General features: G+C 39.4%; 1 protein-coding gene across 3 annotated transcripts in view; it reads left to right on the forward strand.

Annotated features, from left to right (window-relative positions):
* adka (adenosine kinase a) overlaps positions 1-15,728 on the forward strand; it is a 139,623-nt gene that overhangs the window by 115,868 nt on the left and 8,027 nt on the right. For all 3 annotated transcript variants that reach the window (XM_026223946.1, XM_026223947.1, XM_026223948.1), the window contains exons 8-9: positions 745-780; positions 8,749-8,863. In XM_026223946.1, the coding sequence (XP_026079731.1) occupies positions 745-780; positions 8,749-8,863 (151 nt within the window). The remainder of the gene's footprint in view (positions 1-744; positions 781-8,748; positions 8,864-15,728) is intronic.

Genomic DNA, 15,728 nt, shown 5'->3' on the forward strand with positions numbered 1-15,728 from the left:
CTTGCCCTGGCAACCAAAAACACACTCCTTTTGTGACATTTCGCGACGCTCTCGCTCTGATCAGTGAAGTCTGTTGTGCTCTCAGTCCTGTGCTATATGGGAGCGCGCTTTCTTCCGGCAGAAGTGCCTTAGGACCCATATAAGGAAATTCCGCTCCATCTAACGTCACACAGAGCCATACTCGAAAAAAACTTTCCGAAACTTGTGACAAACCGGAAGGAGTATTTTTGGAACAGAAATACTCCTTCAAACGTACAACTTAATTTTTGAAACTTTGTCCATGTTTAGCATGGGAATCCAACTCTTTAACAGTGTAAAAAACTCAGTATGCATGAAATAGCATTTCACCCCCCCTTTAAGTACTAATAAACAGCCAATATGTTAATAATGCTATTAAGCAACTAGTAAATAGTTTTTATTGGTCCCTATACTAAAGTGTTACCAAATTTGCTTATGAATAGTTTATAAAGATGTGGGGGGTGGTGGGAGTTGCAATGCTTTGATATATAATTGTATCAGCATGTCTGTAACCAGTTTTCTTGCATTTTTTTAAATTACAAATCTGATGAATTATTAGGTAATTTTCCATGTCTTTCACTGGTTTTTGGAGATAGAACTGAAGGTTATATAATGTATATCCTGTGCTACATACTCTAACAGAGCTTTGAAATGTGTCCTAAATGAAATCTCATTGCTACACTAAGCTCTCATTAATTAAGGCTGCATGTGTGCTTTGTTTTGCAGGAGGCCACCGCGTTTGCACGAGGACAAGGCTTTGAGGTGAGTGGATGGAGGATCACACACTAAACAGATCCTAAAGGATTATTTTTCAGCTGATAATGAAGTTCTTTTTCGGACAGTGATTGATGTGCTATTATACTCTCTTGGCCCCCTTGCAGTGGTCGCCATAGCAACCTGGCAGTCGTCATGGTTTCTTTGTTCAGCCAGCACTCCGGCTCACACACACTCTCTTTCTCTCTCTCACACACACACTTACACACACAAACACATTTTCTCCCCTACTCTCACACATTCTCTCTCTCTCTCTCTCGTCCCCCTCCTTTTCTGTTATGACGCATTCCTCCCAGGTCTGCACCCAACATCGCCTACAGATGTTATTTATTGAATTTTGAGAATGCTCTTGGGAGGAGAAAAAGAAATCCTCAGGGGCTGCTTTCAATTCTGTCGGTGTACTTGGCAGGGCTGGCAGGTGCCTTTGTCGAGGAACCCACCTTGTTAGCTTCATTAGACAGTGCGAGGATCCGCCGCGGCATTACGCTCAATTATACCACGCCGCATCCGCTCATAAATACTGGATCACCTTCCCCTCCAGTCTCAGAATGTGGAAACACTGATTGGCCTTGTTTGCACATAACACGTCAAAACAATACCAGTTATCTCTCTGAATAGCAGTGAAATGCAAATGTAATAGTAGTGTTTCTCGTCTCATATTCACAAGTGTACATGGGGTGGGGTGGGGGGGGGTTAAATGTGAATTCATAAGCAAAGTAAATGTGGGTTTAGGAACAGCACGCTTAAATAATTGAAGTGGCTTATCTTTTTTCAAATGCTGTACTATCCTCCTGAATGTGTTTTGTCTCAGTATGAATAATTGTCTTCCAGGATCACTCAAGGTGCGATCGACGTGACTGGAATGCAAAGCAGATTCTGGCAGCAGAGTAAGTTAGAGAGAGAGAGAGAGAGAGAGAGAGGGAGGTAGAGAGAGAGAGAGAGAGAGAGAGCGCATGCAGGGGCGAGAGAGAGAGAGAAGAGGAGCAGTTCGTGAGCCAGGGAGATAGAGGAGGGGGCGAGAGCTTGCATCGCACAGAGTAAATATATAAATGGCAAGCACTGTCACACACTGTGAGTACCTCTTCACTGATTTCACACACGTCATGTTGATTTAGGGCTCAGAGAAAAGGGAATCTTTGACATACGAGTCTTTGCCCCTGATTTTGCTTCAGAAATAAACGTCTCCACAGAGTATGGCAGCTGAAATGTAAGCATTTAGTGACAGGACGGAGAGAAATAGAGAAAACGCTCTAGTTTCAGGCCCCAAATATACTAAGAAGCATGTCATGGTTTGTCTTTCGATCTTATTCATACACGCCTCCGCACATCAGCTGACTTTCCACATCTGCGCATCTCAGTTTATGTGGTTCGTAACATCACAGACGTGCTCCCCCTTGTTCATCGGCAATAAACTTTGTACCCCACTCATACCTAGAGCGAAAACCGTGGTTTTATTTTATTGGGTAATAAAGCAATAAAGCGGTTTCCATCCAAGTTGGGAATTTAATTCATTCGAAAAATCATAATATTTTGAAAACAGTTTTCAATAAACCAACGTGTTTAGGAGAACAAAATCATCACTTGGCGCAAAATAGAAATGAAAATTGTAGCAGCTGTGGTCCTTTTTAGATTATTTAATTACTTCTGACTTTTTAAATGGACAGCTAGGAATTTATTCAGTAAATTTAGTTTTTTCCTTTTTTGAAGTTTCTTACATGTCTTTTATAAACTTCTATAAATAAATTTGTTATAAATTAAGTACTATATATATATAACATTACAATACTTCATTTCTAACATTTAAACAAAATCATCCACCAGGTTTGTACATTAAGGTGCATTTTGAATTTATACAATTTCAGGTTTTGCCAGTTTTTTAAATATATAACATTTATTAAATATATTTTATCATATATTTATTAAATATATTTTATCATATATTTATTAATATATTTATCATATATTATTAAATGTATTTATCATAATATATCGTTAGCCATTTGACATTTTGGATTTATAATCTTTTTTTTGTTATTATTGTATTATGTTTCTTTATATTGATATATCCTCCCGGCATTTTTACTGCAATATCTCAGAAATTGCATACAATACATGGATGAAAACATGGATAATGATATGCATTATTGTGGTTGTAGGCACTTTAAATCTCGAAGTCTTCCCAGGATGCCTGTTCTTTAATACAAGCTTCCAATAAGCTCAGTGATTATCCAAAGAACTCCCTAGCAGACGCTGCCAGACATGCTGTACCTTTGTAAAGATAATATTTTTCTCACTTCTTAAACAATGTGGCAACATTCAGGAAGTGTGAAAGAAGAGTGTTTTTACAATACAGCTCTACATCTCGTGAAAATCTACACGCTTTATGAAAGTGAAAATCAAACACGTCTGCTTAGCGTCAATCCATTTCTTTTGCTTCAAAGAGATGCCTTGTTAATAAATCAATTTACATCTCAAGAAGGTAGATAAGAGTGTGTTATTTTCTCTCTGTATTGAGCCGGCATTAGATCTGGCTCACAGTGTGATCCGATCCTCATCTGTTTTACTTAAATACCCTTAGATGTTGAATCCGCCGCAGGGTAATTGATGTTCTATTGGCTGCTGTTCTTCCTACAGACTACAATGAAGGAGCTGTTTTATTAGCTTTAATATGGACACAGAATTGGACACCCTAATAAGGCAGGGGTTTTTTCGCCTGCTTTCATCATTGTTAAAGGAGAACATCTCTTATGATAATCACTGACAGCTACATTATGGCTTCCATGAACTGATGGTTACCAGTGAATGGAGAGATATTATGGTTAAGCTTAATTAAGCTTGTGCTTATTATGTTTTTTATGCTTAAAACCTTCATTACACACCCCTCTGATCAAACACCGTTATTGAGTAGCAAGTAGTCAATGGCATGAATATGCTAATGTGTGTCTGAGACCTTAGCAGGGAGCTATGTAATCTTTTACACTGAAGGGTTAGTTCAGCCAAAAAGCCTGTCAAAATTCAATCAAGCTCATGTCATTACAAACCTGACTGACTTTCTTCCTTCAGTAGAACACAACAGAAGATATTTAGAAGAATATTTTAACACTTTTTGTCCATACAATGAAAGTTAATGGGGTCCAAAACCAACACTAACAAATCTTCTTTGGTGTTACATACAATTTTAACACGCATCTCTGTGTATACTTTTTGGTCATAAAGGTTTAAAATGACATGAAAGTAAACGATGACAGGATTGAAATTTTTGCCTGAAATATCCTTTTAAGAAAACAAAGACTTCTAAACCACAGCTTCAACTTGTCTCACTTTTTACATTCAGTCTCAGTGACAAATTGCCTTCAACAAGCCCTGGAAACAGTATTAACCTCTCCATTAGCACCTCTGTAGACTCCCACAACGCCTCTCCCTTCTTTCCTCCTTGGGAACGATCAACCTTTTAGTGGTGATTAGAGGCTGTGTTTGGGGAAGCGATTAAAAGCCCCCTACACAATTTAGCTGAAGCAAGTTAGCGCCAGTGGGGGAAACGCCAACATGGGAGCATGCATCCCACGGCAGCTGCTCCTAACAGTCTCCGAAGCCCTCTGCCCCCCAACCTCAGCACCTGTCTGCAGGAGAGATGTGCACAGAAAGCCTCTTTATTCCCAGAAGGGCTCTTGCCTTTCTCTGTCTGGACTGAAGGATCCAGTTGTGATGTTTCTTGATGGGTTAATTATGAGAATAGCTCTGACAGTTGATATTCAGATCAAAGCGAACAGGCGTTCGGTCCCTCTCAGTCCCTCAGGAATATATGTATTCACACCAGCAGATAGCTATGCAGTGATAAGTGCCTGAGAGTGAGACAGGAAGGCTAATTTATACCCCACACCTCCTAAATCCTCACTCTCTCTTCCACTTCTGCATCCAACTCGTCCCTCCCTCACCCCCTCCCCAAAATCATGCTACTAAAAATTAAACGACTCTTAAGAAGTGAATGATTAATCTAATGAAGCTGCAGAGGTGTTCTACTTCTGCTAATGAAGCCTTGCATTCTAATAAGTCACAGGAATACACTGTAATCATAATTGAAATGCCAAGCAGGGTTAAAGACAAACTGTGATCGCAGATGTTGCAGCGCCGAGTTATATATGTAGAAAGAAAATGAGTAGGCAGCGGCTGCTGGGGGCTTTTATTCAGAGCTCAGGGTCCTCAGATTCCAGCTAAACATCTGTTTTTCAATGGGCAATCGCTGTATCCTGAATACATATAACAGACTTCTCGGCTTTTACAAGCGCCCTGCAAGTTTCTATGCATGCTGACTCCCCTAGGTCTGAAATGAAACACCTCCTCACTCTTCGAGGAGTAAAATAAAAAAAGTTGGTTTGACATGAAGAGTTTGGATTTGTGATTTGCATTGTTCGAGGCCAAGAAAAGAGAGTAAATTATGAATGAGTAATGCTATTCGTGCACGTCAGACATTTAATCTGCGCAGTTGAATGGAGCTCCATATGAATATATGACTCACTCCATAGGTCCCCACCCCCTCCCCTCTGAGTCTCCTGGCGATTAAGTGTTCATGAGCATGTGTAGCAACACTCTCTCATGGCTATCATGTGTTTGATAGTTTTAATGTTGGGATAATGGTGGGCTTATAGGCAGCCACTTCTCGTCACAGGATACCTATAGACCTGCAGCCCTTGACAGATTTACAGTGCACAGTCAGCTGATACTGTAAAACAGTAAGGGTTTCATAGAGCCCTGGGTTTTGCTTAAATCAAGCCACCACATTCGTACTCCTCCTGCTTTCTGGGTCTAGCCTTGGGCCTTTACTGTCTGTGGTTGAGTTTTCCAGAAAAGACTTAATTATCTAGTTAGTTTTGCATTCTGGTGTCGGTTCCAATCGGAACACTTTGTTAACCTTCCACAGAGCATGCTGTATTAATGATTTCATCCATATTTATGAAGTAGCTTAATACTTGTTGGGGGAAAAAACTTTTTAATGTATTTGTATTAAAATGTGGGTCATAAGTAAATTTTAAGCTGATGTTTAACAGTAAATTTGGTTTTAAGGTGCAGTTACATTTATCATTGTTTTTTGAATACCATTTGAGTGATTTAATTGTTTTTTGCCATTTTTGCTTTTATTCAGATAGAATAGTTGAGCTTGGGTCGTCCAAAGTACAGTTGCGCTACATTTCGAAGCGCTGCAGGGTGATTATGATTGGGAATTACCAACACAGATTTCACATTTGGTTCAACTGGTCACAACATTTTCAAGTGTCTTTTTTTTTTTTTTTTTTTTTTTAAGCTGTGCTTCTTATATTGCTTCATTTATAATAAAAAATAGTACTATTTTGCTCGCGCCTTCAATGTCCTGTTAATGAAAAACGTGAATCACTGAGCAAATTTCACTTTCAATACAAATGCAAATGAAAACAACTGTCTGGCAGTGTAAACTCACACCAAAGTCAATATCTTGAACAGCAAGTGCTGCAGTAAGCTGATTGAATCTGTTCGGCACCCTTTTTTGTTGAGTGTGGAGGGAGACAGAGGTGATGAGGCAGCTGGGCCTGCCTGGGACACACCACACTACCTCGCCATTAACAAAACTGTCAAGGGCTGGTGGCTGCCATGGCCAAGCAGCCTCTCTAGTCTGCTTTTGGCAGTGGGACGAGTGGACATGTGACAGACTCAAAGCTTTGGCAGCGTTGGACTGCCTCAGACCCTCTTATTGGGGCTTTGTGTGACTGGAGGTGGGGGGATGGTTTCGAACCACCAGCACTCAACCCCTTAGACCAACCCACCCCCAGCACCAGCACCACCCATTCCAAACACACACACCCCCCCCCACCCCAGCTCCTTCTGTCCAGTACCAGCTGGGAGGTGTGAGGACTAGAAAATGCAGATGATCTCATTCAATTCCCTAAACATCAAGCACTCACATATATACTTAACTGTTAGTTCTATACTAATAATTAGGAAGTTATAGTATTATTTAAATGCAGATTCCATTTGCATTAATATTTTATTTAACACAATGAAATTTATAAATGTTGGCTTCCAAAAGGGTCCATATACTTTTGGACCTACTGTAGTTGTGGACAGTGCGCTGCTCTGCATGCTTGGAGCCCACTCCTACCTGGTCAAAGCTGGCACCCCAATCAGGATCTTGTACTTTGACATCTTCAGTGCCCTCAACATGCCTCTCCAACTTGGTAACAAGCTCAGCGCGATACCGGTGAACGCCTCCACAATCTCCTAAATCATAGACTATTTTACCAGCAGCAGAAGTTGCGAGGCTCCAGGGAGAGAGCATGGAGTTCTACAGGTTGCTTGGAGTCCACTTAAACAGCAGACTGTGCGGACAACAAGTAAGCCATGCAATATAATAGGGCTGCACGATTATGACAAAACTCATAATGTCGATATTCCCTTGAAATTTGTAATGCGATTATATATTACGATTAGCACAATTTAGATTAATAATTTTTTTAACAGCTTTAGCCATTGTTTGAAGCCATTGTTTTTTTTTTTAAGCCTCAAATATCATATATATATAATTATTATTATATTTATTTATTTATTTTTCTGAGAAACCAAACCAAAGTAAATATATGCATGGTATATGTTATATTAAAACAAAGAAATTCAAACAATTGGAAAAAAAAACAGTTTAAGATAATCTGTAGAGAGAACAACAACATTCTTATGCACACAGAATGATGTAAGTGAACTTTTTTTTTTGTGTAATTGTGCCTTTAAACGATTACATAATTGTGTCATCTGTAATTGTAATTGCGATTACAAATTCGATTAATTGTGCAGCCCTACAATATAAGAAAGGTCAGATCAGGAGGCGCAGGTTTCTTAGCATGTACAATCAGCTGGTATAGTTATATTTTACTATTTTGTTCAGTGCTTTTCTAGACATGAATATTCTGTTAGTGGCATCTCTATTACGGGACTTTTTAGAAGTGCTTATAGTCAAATTCAACAAACAATTCTGTTCATCCTCATGAACATGCTTGGAGTATTGTAGTAGCAGTAGTATTGCTGGCTTGATCTACAACAGCATTATGAAAGAGATTATGAAAGAAAAACCCTGATCCAAATGTTTGAAGGTGTTAATGGTTCTTGTATGGACATTCTGTACATTTCATATTTATGAAATAAAAACATACTGTTAGTTTGATTTGGATTATTTTTCTTTGTAATGAATCTAATCCATACAGCTCTGCCTTTTCCCAAATGTATGGCTCTGAATGATTGTTTCTTTTAAATGATTTTTTTAAATGAATCAAACAGTTTGCAACCAATTGTGCTTTGTCAGTCAGACAGTCTGCACAATTATGAAATAAAAATATATATATGCACAAATGCATATTTGTACGTAGTAAATCTATTTGTATCCTCTCCAAAACAATTTCTGATTGACTGCCTGCCAAGCATTTGAATGCTGGATCCCACTTTTGTATCAGGTTACATATTTTCAGAACACCAGTTTTGCTTTTGACGATTAATTACATTTGAACATGTTCATTCAAGCTTTTGGTTATTTTGAACAACTGTTTGAATGTCCAACTTTTTTCTTGAAAGAAAATTGGCTTATTGCAGATGTAGCTGATCAAAAGCCAGAAGACGGAATACTTCATTGGGCTGTTTTAAAGCCACTGAGCGATACATGTATCATTTTAGTTTCTTGTTAGCATTTAAACATTTCATTGGAATGAATGCGTGAGTCATGAGTGTTGTGATTACACATGACATTTAGCATTTCAACACAACAGCCGTTCCCAGTGAGATGTAGTTGGCAATTGCAGTCACTAAACACACTCAGTGGGTACGACGATGACTCAGGTGCATGTTTTACAAGGTGCAGTATTAAAGTAAATCTAATCTGATCTGGAAGAACTTAATATTTGCTGCTTACCCTCAAGTATGTGTTTTATTTTTTCTCTCATGCAGACTGAAGACATTGAGGAGATTGCGAAGAAGGCCCAAAGCTTACCCAAAGAGAACAAGAAAAGGCAGAGGACTGTTGTCTTCACCCAAGGCAAAGAAGGAACTGTAATGACCAAAGGTGCGTGGGTCATCTCTTTGGAATTAGGTTTTCATAATCACGCTTTTAGATCAGGACCATCTCATGTTAAAAAAGAAATAACACAACCCCCAGAAACACTTTTAGTTATTTACAGTTGGAATGATGTTGATAGATTTCCTCTGTAAACATCAGTGAATAGCCTCAAACAAGGTCATCTTAAGAATAGAATGCCATTCTCTCTGGCGGCTTTCGATGTTGCTCAGTGTGAAATGAATTCGCCCTTGGCAATGACCTCCTATCTCTCAGATGCAGAATTTGAATCCAAAGGGCTGTTGCAGTCACATTGCTATGGTAACTGAGTGGTGGGGGATCTTTCTGTGGAGTGGATAAGTTTAACCGAATAGTGGGGAAAGCATAACAGTTGTAACTGATTAAACCAGCGGGGTTTGAAGTAGAAAGCAGGGAGGCGGCAGGAATGTGAAAGGGACAGGCTGAGCTGTTTGTGCTCTTCTTCTCCTGCTCTTCATTTCTTCTCCTTTTTGCACCTGCCAGAATGGCATTCCTCGCTTTACAGTCCGCCAGTGCCCAGTCTCGGCTAAATTCCATTTGTTCAGGATAATTCGCCTTTTATTGCCTTTTGTATTTTGATTCATTGAATTTCACAGTGTTGTTACAATGAATTCTGTCGAGGTTGGACATTATTTAAATCTCTCGGGAACACAATGAGTGCCTGCCCCTGCAATGCTCTGGAGACCCGGGAAAGAAGATGAGGTAAACACGGTACATGACCTTTAGACGCAAAAACCCTGAAGAGGTTTGGCCTAGCAGTTTGCAGATCCACACCAGCTGGTTGAGCCTTGGTGTTCATGCAAGAAACAAAAGTTTGAATCTGGTCTGCATCCAGTTTTTCCACCCTCTCAGATAATACAATTCAAAATAACTGTTTTCTACTTTATTATCTTTTAAAGGGATCTTATGCTGCGATTAAAATTTTTCCTTTCTGTTAGGAGTGTTACAAGCTCTTGGTGTATAAAGATGATCTGTAAAGTTGCAAAGACAAAAGTCTCAAATCCAAAGAGATATTCTTTATAAAAATTAAGACTTGCCCGCGCCCTCCCTAAAATGGCTCATTCAAGCGCGCCCCACATCTCTACATCACTTTGTGCAAATATTTGTGTAATGCCACCCAAATATTACGCAAAAAAAAAAGGCGTGGTTTCAGTAACCACAGTTAGTGTTGAAGCAGTCATGTCAGGGAGATGCTTGGTGTATCTTGGTGAAAGCAGAAGCACTTTATTTGGCCTTCAGAAAGTAGATTCATTTAGGAATCTTTAAGATTACTTACAGCAGAACATCAACAGATTTTATGGATGACCGTTTCTTGAACCTTGGAGAGGAGGTCATTCTGACTTCGCTACGACAGTCTGGCGCTTCTGAATCAGCTACTGTAAGTATGTTTTGTTATTAGTTTAGGTATTTGATATTGACTGTTCAAATGCAGAGTTTTGCGCATTGTGTGTGCACATGTGCGCGTGTGTGTGTGTGAGAGAGAGAGAGAGAGAGAGAGAGAGAGAGAGAGAGAGAGACACGGTCACACAGTGGAGTCAGCTGTCTTAACCATCTGTGGCTTGTGTACTGCAAACACATACGAGCTTCATCACTGTGTCTGTCACGCGACTCTGTTCCCCTTCGGAGCTTGAACTGATGGTAAAACTAAGGACATTATTAACTGTCTTTACATTTATTTTGAAAGATGAAGCTCATGATTATGGAAAGGGGTATTACATTTCTGAAAAAAAATGTTTTTGTTTTTTTTTACATTAAATCATGTCAGCATATTCTGTTACACCTAATACACAAAATAATGATCTTTTAAAAAGCATCATATGACCCCTTTAATGTACTGTAATTTATTCCTGTGATGGCAAGGCTGAGTTTTTTAACACCCATTACTCTACTCTAATGTTACATGATCCTTCAGAAATAATTCTGATATGCTGTTTTGGTGCTAAAAACATTTCTTATTATTAGTATTATTAATATTGAAAACCGTTGTGCTGCGCACTATTTTTTGTGGAATTATGGTGTTTTTGTGTCAGGACTCTTTGAATAGAAAGTTCAAAAGAGCAGAATGTATTTGTAATAGAACTACATATAACATTTCATATTATAAATATCTTTACTGTTACTTCATCAATTTAATTAAATTAATTTCTTTAAAGAAAAATGTTTTGAATGGTATGTAGTGGATATTGTATTGCTGTTAATTTGACTATTTAATGTGATTGTATAAATTAGTCTCTCTTTTTTCCTGACATTAATGGATTAATTAGATTTAAACAATGTTTATTTTCTTGTCAAAGCTTATTTTTACTGAACATACCATGTTAAGATTGTTCTCTTGAAGGCCTCACTCTTAGAGTTTCTTGACACATGAAAACCCTGATGACACCGCAGGCCTCTCCGAGTCCCTCACCCCTGTTAGCTTATAGGTCTAATCCTATTCACAAGTCCGCAGTACAGGATTGAAGTGTTGTTAAACAGAGCTGTCGCAGAGCTCTGTATTATACAATTTACACAACATGTTACCAGAGTAACGCGGCAAAGCTGGCTGTATTGGTTCCACTGTGCTGCGTTTATCACACAAACGCTAATAGCATTAGTCCCCCTGGGCTGATAAGGCTGCTCAGGCAATTGCTACTCCTGTAAAGCCTCATCAGAGGAAAGCGCTACAAGACAATCCTTTCCTTTTGCTACAGAACCGCCTCATTCCCACTTGCTCCTAGCTAACTTTCAGCCTTAGCGTCGGCTTTGGAGAAAATATTCTCCTGGAGGCATTTTACGCTGCACTGAGGGAAAAGGCGGGCTCTGCTTACCTCCTGCAGCCCTTTCAAAAGAAGCCGCGGGGTCGGCGGCTACCCCTGGCGAACCTATGCGAAGTGAACGAGGACGACGCGCATGAGGCAGTTGGCCGTAAAAAATGTCAGGCGTCGCACGAGCGGCGAATAAGTGGCTTCAAATAGCAGGGGCGACGGAGAAGGAGAGGGACGTTATTGCTCCCCGCTGCCTCCGCCAATAAACATCAATATAAAAGAGAATTGAAGATTTGCTCAACCTCCCAGAGGCTGTGCTCTGATGCCGTCTGATCTCTACATTTCATTTGCAATTTGCTCTCTATGTGGGGATGTGATCATTCAGCAGGCTCTGAATGTCACAATGAAGTTGTTTTAATGGTGATTAAGAAGGCTGGGATGATAGGCCCTGGGGGCGACGCTCCAAAGAGATGCAGATTTGTTATTGTGTAGTTCCTCTTTGTGCGAGGCGGCTTTCTCTCGCGGCATAAACGCAGGCTGTCCTCGCCCCTCCACATTAATTTCCTTAATGAAAGCTGCCAGAAGAGGAGCCCTTAATGAAGCACCTTTGTGACATCGCTGAACAGAGCGCGGCCCTGCTGGCGCACCTATTACAGGCTCGTATTAAGAGCGCGGCGCCCAGGGTCTTTGATCTAAAGATGGCTGAGTGTGCAGGGTCGCCCAGGGGCTCCGGCAGGGACGACAGCATCACAGGGAGGAAGAGAGTCTGTGATGTTCTATTAGTACTTTCCCTCCTCCGTGAGTTTGCGTTTTAAGTTAACTTAATTGCACTTTTCGTGACCGCTTTGAAAAATAGAACGTCCCGTTTAATCCCAAACTACTTGATGTGTGGGAATGTAGCCCAACGAGGGCAGGCTGACAGTTTCGGGCAGAGTCATGACTCATACGTGTCGCACTTTTCTCTAACTTCCTGGAACCGAGGTTCGAGAGAGAGATAACCTTTGTTGTGTTCCTTTTAATATCACAAGAAGTGAAACTAACACCACAACAGGAGGGGCGTCTTTGCATTTCTGCAGAGAGAGAGAGAGTGAAAGGGTGAGAAAGAGAGCGAGGCTGCTGCAGTTTTGTTTATTTCCAGTTGACTTGTATTACTCCACTGTTCTGTGATATCTGGACATGACAATATCCTTATCTTATCTAGGCTGGAAAACACTGGGCTTGGATCTGGTTTTCCCAACTCAAGCACATGATGTGTTTTAAAGGGATAGTCCAGGCAAAAATTGTTACTCTCATGTCATTATTTATGACTGACTTCTCCAAAGTTCTTCTCCAAAGTTTCCCTGGTGTTTTGCAGGCGCTTTTTAATCAATGCTGTATTAAAGTTGGTCATAAAATGAAAATTCCCCATATTTTCTAAATGCATGTTATAGATTGTGAATAGTTCATCCATGCGTAAGTTTGACTTCTTAAAAAAAAAAAAAAAAAAAAAAAAACTTTTTACGCTCATAATTGAATTTAAAGGTCATAACTTTACAAATTTCCTTGGTGACACATGCAGGACTTCTGGACACTGCCCCTTTACTATAAGTGACTGCAAGCTTGTATTCAGATCTGCTTCCAAACTAATGTAGGTAACCAAGTCCTCCCCTACATTTTTTCCTTTTTTAATAATCTTTTTCACTCAGATGTACATCACAATATGGAAGAAATGTTCTTGTCCCAACTTCTGTGTCATTGTGACTCTTAAGAGTGAGAGAAATAAATGGCCTTTACTTGAGTTGCGAATAATTCTAAAGTCGCTTCATGTAATCCATTTTTTGTCGTCTACTAAAGAGGAACATTTTCATTCCTGCTCCTTGAGAGGTGCTGCTTGTCTTGAAACTTATTTGGGAGGAATGTGTCTTTTAATAATCTTTTTCACTCAGATGTAGATCACAATATGGAAGAAATGTTCTGTCGCAACTTCTGTGTCATTGTGACTTTAAGAGTGAGAAAAAAAAATATTGCCTTTACATCAGTTGTGAATAATTCTAAAGTCACTCCATGTAATCCGTTTTGTTTTCGTCGTCTACTAAAGAGGAACATTTTCAGTCCTGCACATGGAAAGGCGCTGCTCGTCTTGAAACTTATTTGGGAGGAATGTGTCTAATACGCTGTCAGATTTACCTGCACCTAATGAGCCTTTTAGTTTCAGTCTGTTTTCCTCCGTTTCTGTGAGCCCTTAGCAAAGGTCATTATGCTCTCATAAACGCACACGCTCCTCCTGTGTGTGTGTGTGCGCGCGTGTGTGCATGTGTGTGTATGTGTGCGAGTGTTCATGTTCTCCCTCACATTTTTCTTGTGTTATGTTAGGGCTATTATTCTGTAATGTTTGCCCATCCTTGTTTGTGTCTCATTAATGCAATGCACCTTTGACGTAGCTGAGCTAAAAGAGAAACACTGTAAACAGTCAGTTAGTGGCTGCTTGTTTTGATAGGCTTAAAAAGCAAAAGAATAGAGCTGTAAGACACGTAGCATTGATTGATTACGTAAACAGCCTTTGTGATGACTTTACTGACACAAGGTGGACTGAACTTTCCTGTTCAGGCAACGTAGTTTGGATGTCAGATTAAAAAAATTAAAAAGTCGCCTAATTGTATTTGTTGCAGTCACATGTTCCTATCTCAAATTGTGACTTTATATCTTACAACTAGAGTATTGTTTTATAACTAACATTATTTCTCACGATTGAGACAATTTATTAACATTTTTCTTATTATCTCTCTCTTTCATATCTGTAACTTAATTCTTATATTATTTCTTATGTCTGTTTTGATTTTGAATCTCACAAATGCAAATTTCTAACACTATTTCAATTTAATATCTTACAATTACAGATTTTTTTGGTCCTTATAATAGTGATTATATATATCTCACAATTTAAACTATATATCTCCTATATAATTCTCATAATTGTAACTTTAGATCTCAAAAGTGTGACTTTTTATATTTTAATGTGTTGTATTTTCTTATTTTAAACTCGCAATTACTTTTAATCTGAGGTGAAAATAAGATGACTATCAAAACTGTAAACTTATTTTTCATAATGAACATCTCTGTGAAATGTTATATCTAATGTTTTTTCCATTATTAATATTAATATTAATATTAACTTAATATTATATAGTTATCTCAATATTGGTAGAATTTTCTCAAATGAACAACTTTATCTCACAATCTCACAACTTTTTCTATCATGTTTTATTTAATAGTAACAATTCCGTTTATTTTTACTTGTCTATTTTCGAACACCGATTATTTAATTCAATTCATGAAATCTGAGCATATGCATCGCATCATTCAGTATCTCGCTCGTGATGGGAAGGGCAATGGATGAAGACCTCCTCACGTCCGCCAAATCGATCGTGACATCATCACCGCTCGTCTTCAGCTAATTAGCATGGCTCAGAGGCGAGGGGATCTGATCAATGTCTCGCTTTGAAAAGGGCAAAACTGCCTCTTAAAGCTCTCTCCGTCCCAGACTCCTCTGATTATTTGTGCCGGTTATCTCCTGCCACTCTCGGCATGGTGGGTGCCCTTTATTAGCGGCTAAATGTGTTTGTCACGCTCATGTTTCTCTGACCGGCCCTAACGTGGAGATAGTGGGTCAGAGAAAAGAAGGAAAGTGAGGGCAGTTTCCTCAGTCTGTTTGCCAAGAGGAGGGCCATCCTTGTTTACTCCTTGGAGCTTTTGTTTGGCTCAGGGACCGACGAGAAGTGGATTTGAGTGGAATAATCTCTCACCGTTCCGCAGCTGTCTCAAGGCCTTGAATCTCTCTCCCGCTCACTGGTTGTGTGTCATGTCTCATTGTGTAGTGAATAGCTTGTCATTCAGTAACTCAGGTATCTATTGGAGACGTGAAACATTTCTGTTGCTGTCTGAACAGCCAAAGAATAATCCACCGTGCGATCACGTTTTGTGTATCGCAGTGATATATTGGAAACGACAATGCCTAAGATACAGTAAAAGAGTAATTATCGCATGACCCAAGGCGTTCATGGTTTTGGCTTGTCACATTACGAGCATAATCATATTACGCCGCACATAACTAG

This window comes from Carassius auratus, chromosome 38 (genome assembly GCF_003368295.1).
Source record: "Carassius auratus strain Wakin chromosome 38, ASM336829v1, whole genome shotgun sequence".
Taxonomy (NCBI): domain Eukaryota; kingdom Metazoa; phylum Chordata; class Actinopteri; order Cypriniformes; family Cyprinidae; genus Carassius; species Carassius auratus.